The 20,598-nt window shown below is 47.2% G+C and overlaps 1 protein-coding gene across 1 annotated transcript in view; it reads right to left on the minus strand.

Moving 5' to 3' along the window:
* The window catches only part of LOC143277395 (uncharacterized), a 56,415-nt gene that overhangs the window by 23,728 nt on the left and 12,089 nt on the right, over positions 1-20,598 (minus strand). Inside the window, 5 exon segments of the mRNA XM_076582186.1 lie at positions 1,360-1,585; positions 2,635-2,688; positions 4,268-4,450; positions 5,356-5,464; positions 7,469-7,700. Of these exon segments, the coding sequence (XP_076438301.1) occupies positions 1,360-1,585; positions 2,635-2,688; positions 4,268-4,450; positions 5,356-5,464; positions 7,469-7,700 (804 nt within the window).

The following is a 20,598-nucleotide window of genomic DNA, read 5'->3' on the forward strand; positions in this document are numbered from 1 at the left end:
TTGTGACACACAGGACCTCGTGTTTAATACAGCTTTTGTGACCAATGACACACAAGACATTGTGTTTAATACAGCTTTTGTGACTTGTGACACACAAGACCTCGTGTTTAATACAGATTTTGTGACTAATGACACACAAGAAGTCATATCTAATACAGCTTTTGTGACTAATGACACACAGGCGTTGTGTTTAATACAGCTTTTGTGACTAATGACACACAGACGTCGTGTTTAATACAGCTTTTGAGACTAATGACACACAGGCATTGTGTTTAATACAGCTTTTGTGACTTGTGACACACAGACCTCGTGTTTAATACAGCTTTTGTGACTTGTGACACACAGACGTCGTGTTTAATACAGCTTTTGTGACTAATGACACACAGACGTCGTGTTTAATACAGCTTTTGAGACTAATGACACACAGGACGTCGTGTTTAATACAGATTTTGAGACTAATGACACACAGGCGTTGTGTTTAATACAGCTTTTGTGACTAATGACACACAGATGTCATGTTTAATACAGCTTTTGTGACCAATGACACACAACATCGTGTGACACACAAGACATCGTGTTGAATAATGACACACAGACATCATGTTTAATACAGCTTTCGTGACTTGTGACACACAGACGTCGTGTTTAATACAGCATTTTTCATTATCGTTATTTTCCATGCAAGCTTGTTGCTTGCTGCGGCTTTCCTGGACGTTTTCGTCTCAGGAATTCATAAATCTTACATCGTCTGCGTCAGCTTGTGACGTCTTATTCAATGTTTTGTTCTGTGAATTTTGTCTCGCTCTTCTCCTTCTTCTCATCCTTCTAACTACAACGTCCCACGGTAGTTTCTTTCCTAGCATTCCCTTGCTCCTTAACGTTCTTGCGGACTTGCCGCAATGATTGGGAATAACTTGTTCCCACCGTGGAGGGACGCTCACTCAGTCTGGCTCCGCGACTAAGCCATTATTGTCGTTAGTAGGGGGCTTAGTAGGTGGTGTCCTAAGTACGTTAAAACAGAACAGGCACCACTGAACACCACCGAAGTGACTCAGGGTCTCCTCTGGTGTGTGGCCTCCTGGCGACCTAACATCGATGGTTCCCTGTGGACTGCCGACGCTGGAACTGCGACGGACGAACCCGGGTGTGGCCGTGTGTGGGAGAATCTAAAATGAGCAGCGTGGGAGTAATGCCACTGAAACGGTGCAGATGAATGGGGCAGCCAAAAAAAAAAACAACAAAAAAAAAATGTTCCCACTGTGGAGCATCGCGAACCATTCCAAAAACTGCCGAACCTGCAAGGTTGGGATAAAATATGACACCTAATGAATTATTATTATTATCATCAACATCTCTGACCTGTGTGCAGCGGCCACGCCCCGTGATACATTGCCGATGCTATGTCCGCGGAGACCATGCCCCCTGGCGCCCCGACCCCCACGGGGGCACGACCTTTGTCCTCGTGGGTCAGGGTCACGTCTCTGGTCTGCACGGCCAGCGTGGCCAGGTAGCGGCCGTCAGCGCACTGGACCAGGGTTCGATCTGACGTGCCGCCACTGTCGTGACCCGGCACAGCTGTGAACACCTGTGGTGGGGGGGACAGAGGATAGGACTGACTGATAACACAGCTTGCTTGTGTGGGTGGGTACGGTGTGTGTGTGTGTGTGTGTGACAGAGAGAGTGAGTGTGCGTGCATGTGAGAGAGAGATATACAGAGTGAGTGTGTGTGTGTGTGTGTGTGTGTGTTTGTTTGTGTATGTGTGTGTGAGACAGAGAATGTGCGCGAGTGTGTGAGAGACAGTCTGATATACAGAGAGAGTTTGTGTGTGTATTTGTGTGCATGTGTTCATGTAAGAGAAAGAGAGAGTGCATAAGTGTGTGCAAGCACGTTTCTTGCATGTGCATGTAGTTGTGTATGTGTGTGTGTGTGTGTATATATGTAAGTGTGAGTGTGTGTGAGTTTGTGTGTGTGTGTGTGTGGCACAGACAGAGAATGAATGCACGCATGCATGCATTGTGTGTGTGTGTGTGTGTGTGTGTGTGTGTGTGTGTGTGCTAGTGTGTGCACACAAGTGCACATTTCATGAATGTGTAATGTGACGATGCATTGATTATGAGGAGTCAAAGAAACTATACTGGTCTCTTATTTGTGATTGTGTGTGTGTGTGTGTGTGTGTGTGCAAGCACCCAAGTCACACCTGCATTCTCTCATGGTTCAACTTCTATCCACGCAAGTAAGTGAGAAGAATCAAGATAGATATCACTGTGTCGGGCCTGCACATGAGAATGGGTGGCCGAATGCTAACTGGGGATTAATTAATTAGGTAGGCGGAGTGTAAGTTTGTGTGTGGGCATGTGCGCGCGCTTATATGTCAGCATGTCCACGTTTGTGTGTGTGTGTGTGTGTGTGTGTGTGTGTTCACACTGTGTGCTGTCTACATTGATATTGTTGCTGTTTTGGGGGTGGGCTTTGTTTTTTTGTTTTTTCATTAAGTGTGTGTGTGTGTGTGTGTGTGTGTGGAGAGGGAATGTTCCCCCATCCTGTCCTCAATCCCTCTCTCCCCTATCCCCACACCCCCCTCCTCCATACAACCCACCACCTTCCACCTCTCTCTCTCTCTCTCTCTCTCTTACATTGCCGGTCAAGGTGGTGTTGACCCCGGAGTCTTTGTAGGTCACCGTCAGCATCTGCACACAAGCATTCAAGGGTTTCTCTCATTCCCATAAAATGGAGACACATCCTCCCATCCCATCAGTGATGACCCACCATTCCTTGTCGCTGCTGTAACTGCTGCATTCCCACACACCCTCTCTCCACCCTCACCCGCCCTCCCTTCCTTCCTCCCCCCACCCCCCCCTTCCTCCACCCTCTGCTGTGGCTGCTGTAACTGCTGCATTCCCACACACCCTCTCTCCACCCTCACCCGCACTCCCTTCCTCCTCTTCCTCCACCCTCTGTTGTGGCTGCTGTAACTGCTGCATTCCCACACACCCTCTCTCCACCCTCACCCGCCCTCCCTCCCTCCTCTTCCTCCACCCTCTGTTGTGGCTGCTGTTACGCCCACGCACCCTCCCTCCACCTCCACCCCACCCCATCCTCCATCCCATGACCCACTCCATATCTCCCTCCCACACACACACCCATCCTCTGACACACTCTCTGCTGTCATGGCAGTAACTGCCATATCTCCCTCCCACACACACACCCATCATCTGACACACTCTCTGCTGTCATGGCAGTAACTGCCGTATCTCCCTCCCACACACACCCCCATCCTCTGACACACTCTCTGCTGTCATGGCAGTAACTGCCATATCTCTCTCCCACACACACCCCAATCCTCTGACACACTCTCTGCTGTCATGGCAGTAACTGCCGTATCTCCCTCCCACACACACCCCAATCCATTGACACACTCTCTCTGTCGCAGCGGTAACTGCCATATCTCCCTCCCACACACACCCCAATCCATTGACACACTCTCTCTGTCATGGCGGTAACTGCCATATCTCTCTCCCACACACACCCCAATCCACTGACACACTCTCTCTGTCATGGCAGTAACTGCTATATCTCCCTCCCACACACACCCCAATCCACTGACACACTCTCTCTGTCATGGCAGTAACTGCTATATCTCCCTCCCACACACACCCCAATCCACTGACACACTCTCTGCTGTCATGGCGGTAACTGCCGTATCTCCCTCCCACACACACCCCATCCATTGACACACTCTCTGCTGTCATGGCAGTAACTGCCATATCTCCCTCCCACACACACCCCCATCCTCTGACACACTCTCTGCTGTCATGGCAGTAACTGCAATATCTCCCTCCCACAGACACCCCCATCCTCTGACACACTCTCTGCTGTCATGGCAGTAACTGCCATATCTCCCTCCCACACACACCCCCATCCTCTGACACACTCTCTGCTGTCATGGCAGTAACTGCAATATCTCCCTCCCACAGACACCCCCATCCTCTGACACACTCTCTGCTGTCATGGCAGTAACTGCCATATCTCCCTCCCACACACACTCCAATCTTCTGACACTCTCTGCTGTCATGGCAGTAACTGCCATATCTCCCTCCCACACACACACCCATCCTCTGACACACTCTCTGCTGTCATGGCAGTAACTGCCATATCTCCCTCCCACACACACCCCAATCCTCTGACGCACTCTCTGCTGTCATGGCGGTAACTGCCACATCACACACACACCCTTCACTCCCCCCCTTCCTCTATTCCCTCACCCACCCTCTGTTGTCGCTGCTGCAGCTGCCGCATCTCCGCCTCCAGAGTTCGGATCCTGCGTAGCCTGGCCTGCTGCCTGTGTGCAGACTGTTGGGCGGTTCCCAGCTTCTCCGCCATGGCACCCTTCATGTGCTGCGCCTCCTGCTCCAGCTGGCGCCGGGTGGTGTCCGTCTGCTGCACGTTGTACTGTGGACACAGGACAGCACTGCTGGTTAGGTATGACGGGCGCAATAGCTGAGTGGTTAACTCACTCAGTACGGCCAGTCCTCTTTTCTCCTCTACACAGACCCCTCGGATGTCCAGTGGGTGTCTGAATGACCCAACCTTTAGCTTCCGTCGTCAGAACTGTGGTATTTTTTGTCAACATTCACCTCTTCAGTATAAGAGCTTGCAATATTTTGATGATGGTAATTGGGATAAAACGCTGTTAACGTCATCTCTTTCGCCGTTCATATGGAGAGAGTTAAAGCGTAGGATTTTCAGTCTGAGGGTCCCCACTTCAAATCTCGCTTAACGGCCCCTGGTGGGGGTAAAGGGTGGAGATTTTTTTTCCGATCTCCCAGGTCAACATATGTGCAGACCTGCTTGTGTCTGAACCCTCTTCTTGTGGATACAGCAAGCAGAAGATCAAATACGCACGTTAAAGATCCTGTAATCCATGTCAGTGCTCGGTGGGTTATGGAAACAACATACCCAGCATGCACACCCCCAAAAATGGAGTATGGCTGCCTACATGGCGGGGTAAAAACGGTAATGCAAGTAAAAGCCCACTCATGTACATACCAGTTAAAGTACTGTAGAAATAGACAGCATCACTAGGTTGGGTTTGTTTGTTGTTTTTTGTTAAGTTTTTAGTTTCAGTTTCCAGGAGTTTTTGTTGGAGCGTGCAGACAGATCCATATAAGCTACACCACATCTGCTGGAAAAAAAAAAAGAGCAGGTGCTTTATCTTCACATCACCAATAAGCAACTTGCTGATCAGGCCTGGAGACTATGCAAAAAAACATATGTATACAAGTGAACGTGGGAGTCATACAGTCATAGCCCACCAATGGGGGAGGAAAAAAACACACAAAAAATCAGCTACTCACAGCATGGGGAGGCGGCAGGGTCTCCAACTTGGTGGTGATGATCTGCAGCTGGTGATAGAACCACCGACGATGCTGCTCTTCGTTCTCTATCTCCTTCATCAGCACACTCCTGACACACACACACACACACACACACACACACACACACACACACATGAATATATAAAATTTTGGAAACAGAAACATGACAGTTCATCTAAATTAGCATTTTACAAGAACGCTGTGACAAATTATAAAATTGAACCGTATTTAAAGAATACAGCAAATACACAACACAGGAAAGCACTGACCATGTTACGAATCAGCGCCCATGACTTACAAATCGAACAGGGAAGATATAAAAAATACACCGAAAGAACAAAGACTGTGTGATACTTGTAACAGTTTAGAAGATGAGATTCACCTTTTAGACAATTGTGTAAAGTACAATACTTACAGACACAGATTCCTAATCGATATATGTCATCCAAATGCAAAGCCTAGTGAATTGATCCTTCTAACAGAAATACAGCCAAGGCTGGCGAAATTTGTTCATGAATGTTTCTCTTCTTAATATGCTCATGTTTATGTTTCATTGTGTCTTATAAACTTTAAGGTTTTATGACAATAAAAAGTATTCTATTCTATTCTATTCTATTCACACACACACACACACACACTGACATAACACAATCATGACATACCCTAGACATGTTGACACACACACAAAAAAAAACATCACGTTAACCCTTTCAGTGTCAAGTCTATTACATGTGTGTGTGTCGTTTAAGATGCGAGAATGGTGATTGTTTCTTTGTGTTGTTCAAGATGTGAGGATGGTGATTGTTTCTTCCTGTTGTTCAAGATGTGAGGATGGTGATTGTTTCTTCCTGTTGTTCAAGGTGTGAGGATGGTGACTGTTTCTTCCTGTCGTTCAAGATGTGAGGATGGTGACTGTTTCTTCCTGTCGTTCAAGATGTGACTAGGGTGATTGTTTCTTCATGTTGTTCAAGGTGTGAGGAAGGTGACTGTTTCTTCGTGTTGTTCAAGATGTGATATAGTGATTGTTTATTCCTGTTGTTCAAGATGTGAGGATGGTGATTGTTTCTTCATGTTGTTCAAGATGTGACTATGGTGATTGTTTCTTCCTGTTGTTCAAGATGTGAGGATGGTGATTGTTTCTTCCTGTTGTTCAAGATGTGAGGATGGTGATTGTTTCTTCCTGTTGTTCAAGATGTGAGGATGGTGATTGTTTCTTCCTGTTGTTCAAGATGTGAAGATGGTGACTGTTTCTTTGCACTAAGATGTGAGGATGGTGATTGTTTCTTCCTGTTGTTCAAGATGTGAGGATGGTGATTGTTTCTTCCTGTTGTTCAAGATGTGAGGACGATTATTGTTTCTTCGTGGTTAATTTTTTTTTGATGACTGTTGCTTTTCGTTTGTGACATGTAATTTGTGGAGTGATTGATTTTTCTTTGAATCTTCTTGATTACTGTCAATTCTTTTTTTGTTCTATGTAATTTGTGAAGCACTGTGTGCCTCTCCCTGTGAGGGAACTGCGCTTAGGAAGAGCGTTTCATTATTATTATTATATGCTCAGTGACAACTATTGGCAAATGGATGTTTTCACCACTGAGGGTAATAATTACAGATTATGAAAAAAATCTTGCAGGCAAAATTGTATTAAAAGAAAGCATACATAACCTACACTTTTCTGAAAGGAAAATGAACACACTAGCCAATTAGGACAAATTCACATGAATTTAATGACTTTGCGGACAGGAAAATTCCTACAATGATGAGGGCGGAATTTTCTCTCATGCAAAAACTGACCCACACACGTGTACAAATAACCACTTCCACACACACATCACACACATATATGCACACACAGAGAGTAACACACACACACACACACACACACACACACACACACACACACACACACAGAGTCACACTCTATCCTCTCTCCCAACACACACATTCACACACACACTAACACATAAATGCGCACACACAGTCACACACTACCCTCCGTCCCCCAACACATACTTACACACACACACACACACACACACACACACACACCTCCCTCCCCCAACATACACACACGCTCCAACACACACACACACACCTTTCCTGATCCAAGTCCTGCATCAAGGCGTACACTGCACGGTTATCTGCCCCTGTGGCGGCTACAGCAGCGGCGGCGGCATTGGTGCCAGGACTGCCGGCAGCGTTGGTGTCGCGCCGACCCCGAGAGGCGGAGTCTTCATCCTCCTCGTTATCGTAGCTGTGGTCGTTGACCTCGTGAAGGCTGTTGTCCGCCGTGTCGGTGGCTCCCTCTGCCTGGCCGTAGGGGGCATCTGATGACAAGAGGGACATCACTGTGACACACAATGACATGACCGTATGGGGCATCACTGTGACACACATGACATGACCATAGGGGCATCACTGTGACACACATTGACACGACCATAGGAGTATCACTGTGACACACATCACATGACCATAAGGGGCATCACCATGACACCCAATGTCATGACCACATGGACATCACCGTGACACCCAAATGACATGACAACACGGACATCACCATGACATGACAACAATGACATCACCATGACACCGAATGACATGACCACACGGACATCACCATGATGCCCAATGACATGACCACACGGACATCACCATGACGCCCAATGACATGACCACACGGACATCACCATGACACCCAATGACATGACCGCACGGACATCACCATGACACCCAATGACATGACCACACGGACATTACCATGACACCCAATGACATGACCACACAGACATCACCATGACACAATGACATGAGGGGGGGGCATGATCATGACACACAATGACATGATCATGACAGGGGCATCACCATCACACAATCTGACAACGACAACAGTGAACACACCAGTTCCCGTTTCTGTTTTTGTGTAAATATGTGTGTGAGTGTGTGTGTGTGTGTGTGTGTGTGTGTGTGTGTGTGTGTGTGTGTGTATGTGTGTGTGTGTGTGTGTGTGTGTGTGTGTGCGTGTGCATGTGCGTGTGTGTGTGTTATCTATATTCATACCATTAAGCAAAAACCAAAAACAATCAGAACAAAAGAATTGTAAAAACAAAAAACAAAAAGAATGAATGACAGAAAGAAAAAAAAAATCCTTAGAAAACATGAAAGCATGTCACAACAATGAGAATGACAACAAATGATAGCATGACAGGTATCAGTGACCTTAATCAATGGCCGAAATCAAAACTGCAGTTCTACAGATATTCTCAAACCAATGCAACGCAGAGAAGAAACCCTATTCTCAAACCCAAATGAAATGGAGAAGACAGCATTCTCAAACCAGTGCAAAATGGAGAACATTTTTTCTCAACCCTGAATAAAATCATGGACAAGATATTCTCAAACCAGTACAAAATGGAGAAGATATTCTCAAGCCTGAACAAAATGGGGAAGACATTCTCAAACCCGAATGAAATGGAGAAGACAGTATTCTCAAACCAGTACAAAATGGAGAAGATATTCTCAAACCTGAATGTAATGGGGACGATATTCTCAAACCACAGCAAAATTCAGATGATAATCTAAAACCCAAACAAAAAATGAAGAAACATTCTCAAACTAGTGCATAATCATTGGAGAAGACATTCTTAAACCTGAACAAAATGGAAAAGATATTTCTCAAACCAATGCAAAATGGAGAAGACATTCTCAAACCTGAATAAAATCATGGACAAGATATTCTCAAACCAGTACAAACTGGAGAAGATATTCTCAAACCTGAATGTAATGGACAAGATATTCTCAAACCACAGCACAATTCAGATGATAATCTAAAACCAAAACAAAAAAAATTAAGAAACATCCTCAAACCAGTGCATAATCAATGGAGAAGACATTCTTAAACCTGAACAAAATGGAAAAGATATTTCTCAAACCAATGCAAAATGGAGAAGACATTCTCAAACCTGAACAAAACGGAGGAGACATTCTCAAACCCAAATGAAATGGAGAAGACAGCATTCTCAAACCAGTGCAAAATGAAGAACATTTTTTCTCAACCCTGAATAAAATCATGGACAAGATATTCTCAAACCAGTGCAAAATGGAGAAGATATTCTCAAACCTGAACAAAATGGAGAAGATATTCTCAAACCTGAACAAAATGGAGAAGACATTCTCAAACCCGAATGAAATGGAGAATACAGTATTCTCAAACCAGTACAAACTGGAGAAGATATTCTCAAACCTGAACAAAATGGAGAAGATATTCTCAAACCTGAATGTAATGGAGAAGATATTCTCAAACCACAGCACAATTCAGATGATAATCTAAAACTAAAACAAACAAAAAATGAAGAAACATTCTCAAAACTAGTGCATAATGGAGAAGATAATCTCAAACCAGAGCAACTCAGAGAAGAGAAGAATTTGGTGGCAGTGGTGGGCGGGCAGGGGGGGGGGTGTGGGGGGGGGGCAAGGAGGGGGGTGGGGGTGAGGGAATTGAAGATGTGAAGAAGTGACCTGCAGAGGGTTGAGAAAGGAAGCGAGAGGGGTGCTCAGGGGTGGGGGGGTGGGGGGAATGCGAGAGGGCGGAGGGGGGGGGGTTGAAGATGCTAAGAAGTGACCTGTGGAAGGCTGAGAAAGGAAGGGGGGAGGGGTGCTCATGGGTGCCCCCTCACCTCTCCCCCCCATCACCCCCACCACACACACACACACACACACACACACCCTCCAATCAATATCAGTTCAAGGCCACTGTCTGCTGACTGGGCTCTCTGCCCTGTCTCTCTCTGTCTCTGATCGATCAGACACAGCACTCTGTGTGTGTGTGTGTGTGTGTGTGTGTGTGTGTGTGTGTGTGTGTGTGTGTGTGTGTGTGTGATGTTGTTTTTTTTGTGTGTGCACCTTTTTTCCCTCTCAAACATGCGCTTTCCCAATGAAAATCAATAACTGTATAATGATGACATGATAAATGTGTGTAGAGGGGGGGGGTGGGGGGGGGGGGGTGGCGGTATCTGTGTCTGTGGGCGTGTGTGTGTTTTGTTGTTTGTTTGTGTGTGTGCCACTGTGTGTGTATGTGTGTGTGTGTGCGCGTACGCATGCGTGCTGTTGTGTGCCTCTGTATGTGTATGTGTGTGCGTGTGTGCACGCACACGCACATGCACCTTTTTTTCCCCCTCTCAAATATGCGCTTTCCCCATGAAAATTAATAACTGTATAATAACGTCATGATGCATCTGACCTTTCCCCACCTATGCCAATATGTACTATCTATGCCACAGTATAATATAAATACAGATTAGTCCTATCCAGTCACACACACACACACACACGCACACACGCACACATGCACCCGCACACACACACACACACACACACACACACACACACGCACACACACACACACACACACACACACACACGCACACACGCACACACACACAAACTGAACACCAACACACACAAGGGAAAAAAAAACCCAGCATCTCTCCAGTCAGCCACACACACACACACACACACACACACACACAGGATGACATCACTCTCCCTCCACCACCCCTCCCCCCACCCCTCCTCTTCTCCCTCTTCCCCCACCACATGGTTGTGGGCATCAAGTCATGCACAAAGCCAACACCGATCATACATACAAAAACCCAGAGCTGTCAGAAAACCCATGTTCCTTCTTCCTTCCCACCCCCACCCACCCCAACACTCCCCTCCCCACCCCACCCCACCCCCACGCCACCACCCTTCTACATTACCCTGAAGTATGGAAGTCTACTGCTGGCATAAGTGGGGTTTTTGTGTGTGTTTTTTTTAAAGTATAAGAAAGAAAAAAAAAGGTAGAGATATTTTCTTTTCTTTTGTTGTTGTTGTCATCACGAAAATACTTCCAAAAATCGTGACACTTGACATTCTAACTGCCTTCAGCTAAGTAAGCTATTAATTAAACCAAAGGGTGGGGGTGGGGGGGAGGAGGTTGGACGACTGAATAATTATCAGTTACATACAGTGACTCCATATCTGTCAAGGACGTCACACATGTGATAAAAATCAAATCTAATTACGTTCTCAACACGGGCTCCATGTGAGACGTGGGTCTCCTCCACCACAAGTGAAGCTGTCATTAATTTAATCTCTTGTCGAGTATGTTTCCCACTTTTCTGCTGTGTTTTTACTGATTGCCACAAACATTGCAAGTAACAACAAAACAAAACAAAACAAAAGGCACTTTGACAAGACAAGTGCATCACACTATTCAGAGAGTGACAGAGCAACTGTGTGAACTACAATTTGCTGTCGAATCGTTTCTGGATGACAAAAATTAATGACAAAAAAAGTATTCTTTTTGGCAGGGGCAGCATGCCCTAGTGGATGAAGAAGAAAGAAAAAGAAAAAAAGACAACATGACCTTTTGGCAGGGGCAGACTGTTTAGTGCATGACAAAATGTTCTTTTGGCAGGGGCCGATTCCCATAGTGGATGGCAAAGTGTTCTCTTAGCAGGGGCAGATTTCTGCAGTGGATGACCGACATCACAAAGTGTTCTTTTGGCAGGGGCAGATCACCCTAGTGGATGACAACATGACAAAGTGTTCTTTTGGCAGGGGTAGATTACCCTAGTGGATGACAACAAAGTGTTCTTTTGGTATGGGGTAGATTACCCTAGTGGATGACAAAATGGCAATGTGTTCTTTTGGCAGGGGCAAAACATACAGTGGATGACAAAATGACAAAGTGTTCTTTTGGCAGGGGCCGATTCCCATAGTGGATGGCAAAGTGTTCTTTTAGCAGAGGCAGATTTCTGCAATGGATGACAACATCACAAAGTGTTCTTTTAGCAGAGGCAGATTTCTGCAATGGATGACAACATGACAAAGTGTTCTTTTGGCAGGGGCAGATTACCCAAGTGGATGACAACATGACAAAGTGTTCTTTTGGTATGGGGTAGATTGCCCTTGTGGATGACAACATGGCAATGTGTTCTTTTGGCAGGGACAAAACCTACAGTGGATGACAACATGACAAAGTGTTCTTTTGGCAGGGGCAGATTACCCAAGTGGATGACAACATGACAAAGTGTTCTTTTGGTATGGGGTAGATTGCCCTAGTGGATGACAACATGGCAATGTGTTCTTTTGGCAGGGACAAAACCTACAGTGGATGACAAAATGTCAAAGTGTTCTTTTGGCAGGGGCAGATTACCCTAGTGGATGACAACATGACAAAGTGTTCTTTTGGCAGGGGTAGATTGCCCTAGTGGATGACAACATGGCAATGTGTTCTTTTGGCAGGGGCAAAACCTACAGTAGATGACAAAATGACAACGTGTTCTTTTGGCAGGGGCCGATTCCCATAGTGGATGGCAAAGTGTTCTTTTAGCAGGGGCAGATTTCTGCAATGGATGACAACAAAGTGTTCTTTTAGCAGGGGCAGATTACCCTAGTGGATGACAACATGACAAAGTGTTCTTTTGGCAGGGGTAGATTACCCTAGTGGATGACAACATGGCAATGTGTTCTTTTGGCAGGGGTAGATTGCCCTAGTGGATGACAACATGGCAATGTGTTCTTTTGGCAGGGGTAGATTGCCCTAGTGGATGACAACATGGCAATGTGTTCTTTTGGCAGGGGCAAAACCTACAGTAGATGACAAAATGACAAAGTGTTCTTTTGGCAGGGGCCGATTCCCATAGTGGATGGCAAAGTGTTCTTTTAGCAGGGGCAGATTTCTGCAATGGATGACAACATCACAAAGTGTTCTTTTGGCAGGGGCAGATTACCCTAGTGGGTGACAACATGACAAAGTGTTCTTTTGGCAGGGGCAGATCACCCTAGTGGATGACAACATGACAAAGTGTTCTTTTGGCAGGGGTAGATTGCCCTAGTGGATGACAACATGGCAATGTGTTCTTTTGGTATGGGGTAGATTGCCCTAGTGGATGACAAAATAGCAATGTGTTCTTTTGGCAGGGACAAAACCTACAGTGGATGACAAAATGTCAAAGTGTTCTTTTGGCAGGGGCAGATTACCCTAGTGGATGACAACATGACAAAGTGTTCTTTTGGCAAGGGTAGATTGCCCTAGTGGATGACAACATGGCAATGTGTTCTTTTGGCAGGGGCAAAACCTACAGTAGATGACAAAATGACAAAGTGTTCTTTTGGCAGGGGCCGATTCCCATAGTGGATGGCAAAGTGTTCTTTTAGCAGGGGCAGATTTCTGCAATGGATGACAACATCACAAAGTGTTCTTTTAGCAGGGGCAGATTTCTGCAATGGATGACAACATGACAAAGTGTTCTTTTGGCAGGGGCAGATTACCCTAGTGGGTGACAACATGACAAAGTGTTCTTTTGGCAGGGGCAGATTACCCTAGTGGATGACAACATGACAAAGTGTTCTTCTGGCAGGGGTAGATTGCCACAGTGGGTGACAAAATAGCAATGTGTTCTTTTGGTAGGGACAAAACCTACAGTGGATGACAAAATGTCAAAGTCTTCTTTTGGCAGGGGCAGATTACCCTAGTGGATGACAACTTGACAAAGTGTTCTTTTGGCAGGGGTAGATTGCCACAGTGGGTGACAAAATAGCAATGTTTTTCTTTTGGTAGGGACAAAACCTACAGTGGATGACAAAATGTCAAAGTCTTCTTTTGGCAGGGGCAGATTACCCAAGTGGATGACAAAATGACAAAGTGTTCTTTTGGCAAGGGTAGATTGCCCTAGTGGATGACAACATGGCAATGTGTTCTTTTGGCAGGGGCAAAACCTACAGTAGATGACAAAATGACAAAGTGTTCTTTTGGCAGGGGCCGATTCCCATAGTGGATGGCAAAGTGTTCTTTTAGCAGGGGCAGATTTCTGCAATGGATGACAACATGACAATGTGTTCTTTTGGCAGGGGCAGATTACCCTAGTGGATGACAACATGACAAAGTGTTCTTTTGGCAGGGGTAGATTACCCTAGTGGATGACAACATGGCAATGTGTTCTTTTGGCAGGGGTAGATTGCCCTAGTGGATGACAACATGGCAATGTGTTCTTTTGGCAGGGACAAAACCTACAGTGGATGACAAAATGACAAAGTGTTCTTCTGGCAGGGGTAGATTACCCTAGTGGATGACAACATGGCAATGTGTTCTTTTGGCAGGGGCAAAACCTACAGTGGATGATAAAATGGCAAAGTGCTCTTTTGGTAGGTGTAGACTGCCCAGGTGGATGACTTGGCAAAGTGTTCTTTTGGCTGGGGAAGATTGCTTTAGTGGATGACAACATGACAAAGTCTTCTTTTGGCAGGGGTAGCTTGCCATAGCAGAAGAACAAGAAGTGCTGGGTTAACAAGAGTTGCAGGGAGGAGGTGTTTTTTGCACACCACCCTGCACAGAATGCCACCTTCTTCTTCAAGTTCAACTGTACAAGTTTACCTGTGTAGTGCTGCACAGGTGTCCCCCTGTACCATCCCCCCTTCACCATCCCCACCCTTCATTCACACACACAAATTTACACCCACACCCACACACTCTCACACACACACACACACACACACACACACACACACACACACACACTGTGCATGCCCTGATGCACGCACACACAAGCGCTTACACACGAAAAGCCACATACATGTATGTATACACCTAAGTTTCAGAACATTAGTCAGTATGTGTCCCACCCCCCTCATACCTACCCACATATCACAGACACACACAAAGTGACACACAAACACACACACACACATACATACATACACAGTGACACACAAATATGCATGCACACACAAACACAGTGACACAAACACAAACACACGCACACACGCGCACACACACACACACACACAGTGAGTCACACACACACACACACACACACACACACACACACACACAGACTGACAGAGTCACACACACACACACACACACACACACACACACACACACACACACACACAGTGACTCACACACACACACACACACACACACACAAGCACAGACACTCCCACTTCCTGCGCTTGGTGCCGGAGAAGCCTGGCTGCAAACTACCGGTTAACTTAACGAACAACGAACAGTGGATGCTCCACCTGGCTGTGAGTGTGAACAGTAACAGCGGATTCTCTCACCTGGGGCAGAAGACAAGTTTGTGAGATGGAGGAGTTGGGAGGATCAAAGGCAACAGTCACACATGTGTTCCCCACCACCCCCCACACACCCCCCTCACCACCACCACCACCACCACCCATACCACAAAGACGTGTGGAGGGGGAGGGGGTGGGGGTGTGTGCAGGAAACATGTATACATGTGCAGTGGGTACCGAAACAGACGACCAGGTGAACTCTACATGTCTGGTACTGCTGCCTTGTGGACAGAGAAAGAGGGAGGGCAGGGGTATGAGGGAAGGAAAGGAAGAGAAGGGAAGAAGGAAAGAGGGAAGGAAGGAAGGAAGGATGGATGGATGAGAGAAGGGGCAGGGGGGAGAGGTAGGAGAAAGTGGGAAGAAAGGAGAGAAAGTGGAGAAAGAAAGAAAGAAAAAGAATGGAGAAAGAGGCCGGGGGGGGGGGGGGGAGAGATGAAGGAAGGAAGGAAGGAAAAAGGGGAAAAGGAAAAAAAAAAAACAGAAGAAAAGAAAGGAGGAAGAAAAGGGAAGGAAGGCAGGAAGGAAGGAGAAAGAGGGGGAAAAAAGGAAACCAGGAGAAGAAAGGAGGAAAGGAATGAAGAAAGGAAGAAAGGAGAAAAAAAAAAGGAGAAAAGGGGGAGGTGTAAAGAAGAAAGGAATGAGGAGAAAGAGGCAAGAAAAGGAGGAAAGGAGAAAGATGGGGGAAAAGGAAGGAAGGATGGAGGGGGAAAGAGGGAAGAAAGGAAGGAAAAAAGGAAGGAGAAAGAAAAACTGTTAGGAAAGAGAAGAAAGACTCAAAGAGGGGGAACGGAAGAAAGGAGGGGAAAAAAAGGGAAGTAAGGAAAGATGAAGGGGGATTATAAGAAGGAAGAAAGGAAGGATGCAAAATGGGGGGGAGGGGGGGGAACGGGACGAAGGGGGGAGAAAGAAAACTGTTAGGAAAGAGAAGAAAAAGGAAGAACAGAAGGAGGGGAAAAAAAAGAAGTACGGGAAGATGAAGGGAATTATAAGAAGGAAGAAAGGAAAGATGCAAGACAGGGGGGGTGTGGGGGGGGGAGGAGGGAATGAAGGAAGGAGAAAGAAAACTGTTAGGAAAGAGAAGAAAGAGGAAGAACAGAAGGAGGAAAAAAAAGGGAAGTACGGGAAGATGAAGGGAATTATAAGAAGGAAGAAAGGAAGGGGTGGGGGGGAGGGAACGAAGGAAGGAGAAAGAAAACTGTTAGGAAAGAGAAGAAAGAGGAAGAACAGAAGGAGGGAAAAAAAAAGGGAAGTAAGGAAAGATGAAGGGAATTATAAGAAGGAAGAAAGGAAGGATGCAAGGGACAGGGGGGGGGGGGGGGGGAACGAAAGAAGGAAAAAGAGGAAAGAAAGGAATGAAGGAGAAAGGAAGGGGGAAAGGAAGGAAGGATAGGTAAAAAAAAGGAAAGATGAAGAAGAAGAAAAAGAAAGGAAGGAAGGACGAAAGAAAGGGGGGGAGGAGGAGCGAAAGGAGAAAGAGGGAGGAAAAGGAAGAAAAGAAAAGAAAGAGAAAAAAAAACATGAAGGAAGGAGAAAGAGTGAAGAATGGGAAGGAATGAGAGAAAGAGAGACAGGGGGAGCTGGTTCTGAACAAATGACACCCACACACACACACAGAGGCAGGGTGAGAAAGAGAGAGCTCGCTACTTTTTTTTTTTGGTTTCAATAATTTCTACATATATGTATTTCATTTGTTGTTTCAAATCCATGGACAGCAAGCTAAACAATACCCCACACACACACCCCTCCACCCCACCCCCCCCGCCCCCCACGACCACCCACCCCCATGCCCGCCCCGCCCCGCCCCCCCCACACACACACCCTTATCTCCCAACCACTCTCTTCCCTCCTGCAAAAAAAATCATACATCCAGGGAGGGACAGAGAGGAGCGATGGAAGAAACAGAAAAAGATAATTCTAAAACTTTTTTTTTTTCTTTTTTTCTTTTAAGAAAGAAAAAGTAGCGCAAGGCAACATGTATCCTGTATGTTTCTAATCAAAGAGGTATTCTGTCCGCAGTGAGAGAGTGAGCGGGGAGCCTATCTGCTTGGAAGGAGGGAGGGGGAGTTGGGGGGGGGGGGGGGGCGAGGGGGAGTGGGAAGAAGAAAAAAAAAAAAGAGAGAGAGCCAGCACCAATTATATCTGGGCTAACTGCCAGACATAGTCAACCCCCTCCCCTACACGCACGTGCGCGCTCACACACACACACCCACTCGCACACACACACAAACACACACACACCCACCCACACACACACTCACACACACACACACACACACACACACACACACACACACACACACACTCACACACACACACAAACACACACTCACACACACACACACACACTCACACACGCACACCCACACTCACACACACCAACACACACACACACACACACACTTATCCATCCTCCCTCCTCTCTGGCATGGATTCTCCACCCCCCTCCCTCCCCCCCTCCCGCCCCCCACAACGCCCCCTCTATGACCACAGTGATGCTGACATGGAATGTGGGGTTGTTTGTATAATGTACAGGGAGGCTGACTGGTACCTGCCTGCCTGTCTCCCTGCCTGTCTGTGTCTGGCTATCTGTCTACATCAGTACATGCCACCCTGTGTCTTACCTACCTGCATATCTGCCTACCCACCTGCTTGTTTTCCTGCCTGCCTGCCAGCCTGCCTATCTGCCTGCCTGCCTGCCTGCCTGCCTATCTGCCTGCCTGCCTACCTGCCAGCCTGCCTATCTGCCTGCCTGCCTGCCTGCCTATGTATCTGCCTGCCTTCCAGTCTGTGTCTGTCTACCTGCCTGCCTGCCTGCCTATGTATCTGCCTGCCTTCCAGTCTGTGTCTGTCTACCTGCCTATCTGCCTGCCTGCCTGCCTGCCTGCCTGCCTTCCTGTCTGTCTGCCTGCCTGCCTGCCTGCCTGCCTATCTGTCTGTATGTCTGCCTGCCTGCCTATGTATCTTCCTGCCTGTCTGTCTCCCTGTCTTCCTGCCTGTCTGTCTGTCTCTACCTGCCTGCCTGCCTGCCAGTCTGCCTGCCTGCCTGTCTCCCTGTCTCTACCTGCCTGTCTGTCTCCCTGTTTTCCTGAATGTCTGTCTATCTGCCTGCCTGCCTGCCTGCCTGCCTGTCAGTCTGCCTGCCTGCCTGTCTCCCTGTCTCTACCTGCCTGTCTGTCTCCCTGTTTTCCTGAATGTCTGCCTATCTGCCTGCCTGCCTGCCTGCCTGTCAGTCTGCCTGCCTGCCTGTCTCCCTGTCTCTACCTGCCTGTCTGTCTCCCTGTCTTCCTGAATGTCTGCCTATCTGCCTGCCTGCCTGCCTGCCTGCCTGCCTGCCTGCCTGCCAGTCTGCCTGCCTGCCTGCCTGCCTGCCTGTCAGTCTGCCTGCCTGCCTGTCTCCCTGTCTCTACCTGCCTGTCTGTCTCCCTGTTTTCCTGAATGTCTGTCTATCTGCCTGCCTGCCTGCCTGTCTGCATGTCTGTCTATCTGCCTGCCTGCCTGTCTCCCTGTCTTCCTGAATGTCTGTCTCCCTGTCTTCCTGAATGTCTGCCTATCTGCCTGCCTGCCTGCCTGTCTGTCTACCTGCCTGTCTGCCTGCCTGTCTGTCTCCCTGTCTTCCTGAATGTCTGTCTATCTGCCTGCCTGCCTGCCTGTCTGCATGTCTGTCTATCTGCCTGCCTGCCTGTTTGCATGTCTGTCTACCTGTCTGCATGTCTGTCTACCTGCCTGCCTGCCTGCCTCCCTGTCTGCTCATCTGTATGCGTGTGCTTGCTGCAGCACTGTCATTTTACTATCTTTTTTTCTGATAGGGTTATCTCAGTCATCCAGTCTCTTCACCCGATCTCTGTGTCAGTGTGTGTGTGTGTGTGTGTGTGTGTGTCTGTCTGCCTGTCTGTCTGCCTGTCTGTCTATCACTAGTATCAGTCTGTTGGTCTGTCAGTCGGTCGGTCTGTTTGTCTGTCTGTCTGTCTGTCTGTGTGAATTGTTTGTCTGCACAAGTGTGTTTGTATGAATGTGAATGAAAATAATCATGCAGTAGCCTGGAGGGGGGGGGGGGAAGTGGGGGGGGGAAGACTGAAAGCAAGGAACAAAACAATGGAGCCAGACATTAAGGGGGAAAATGAATCAGACTGAGAGACAGAGACATGCAACACACACACACACACACACACACACACACACACACAGTGACTTTGCTTCTTTTACACTGACTTTCTTTTTTAATCTGTTGATTCATGTTCTAATAAGATATCCACAGGATGCTGCTGCTTGCACTGTTTAGTTTGATCTTTTCTTTGAACATGCCTCTTCTCTTCATAAACACACTCACTGACACACAAGCGAGCATTCACACTCACTCACAAGCATGCACACACACTCAAACACAGACACGCAGACACACACACACACACACACACACACACACACACACACACATCTAATATCACTTTGCCTAAATGAAAAGACATTAAAGTTAATGGAAGAACAGAGAGAGACACACACACACACACACACACACACACACACACACACACACACACCAGACTGACATAAGCTGAAAAAGCATCCCCTCATCACCATCACAACAGGAAAGGATACACCATCACTACCCCCCCCCCCACACCCCCATGGCCTCCCTCCTCCACCCCAACCCTTTCTCTTTCAGCTCCCTGCTCACCTACCCTTTCCACCCACCCACCCACCCCCCTCCCTACATCCCTGCTGTTCTCACCACCACCACCACCCCTCTCCCCTCATCCTATCATCATCTGGAGGACACACACACACACACACACACACACAAACCATGCAAGAGGCATCTACAAAGTTGCATTGAGAGAGAGACTTGTGGGGGTGCAAGAGAGGGACAGACTCACAGAGAGAGAGAGAGAGAGGAGACCAGAAAAATCAAACACTTAGAAACTACACGTGTAGGTATGGGGAAGGACAAAGAAACACTCAGAGACAGACACAGACACAGACCTAGACAGACAGACATCTAGACAGACACAAGCAGACAAAGAAACACTCAGAGACAGACACAGACACAGACATCTAGACAGACACAAGCAGACAAAGAAACACTCACAGACAGACACAGAC

The sequence above is a fragment of the Babylonia areolata genome, chromosome 34 (assembly GCF_041734735.1).
Source record: "Babylonia areolata isolate BAREFJ2019XMU chromosome 34, ASM4173473v1, whole genome shotgun sequence".
Lineage (NCBI taxonomy): Eukaryota > Metazoa > Mollusca > Gastropoda > Neogastropoda > Buccinidae > Babylonia > Babylonia areolata.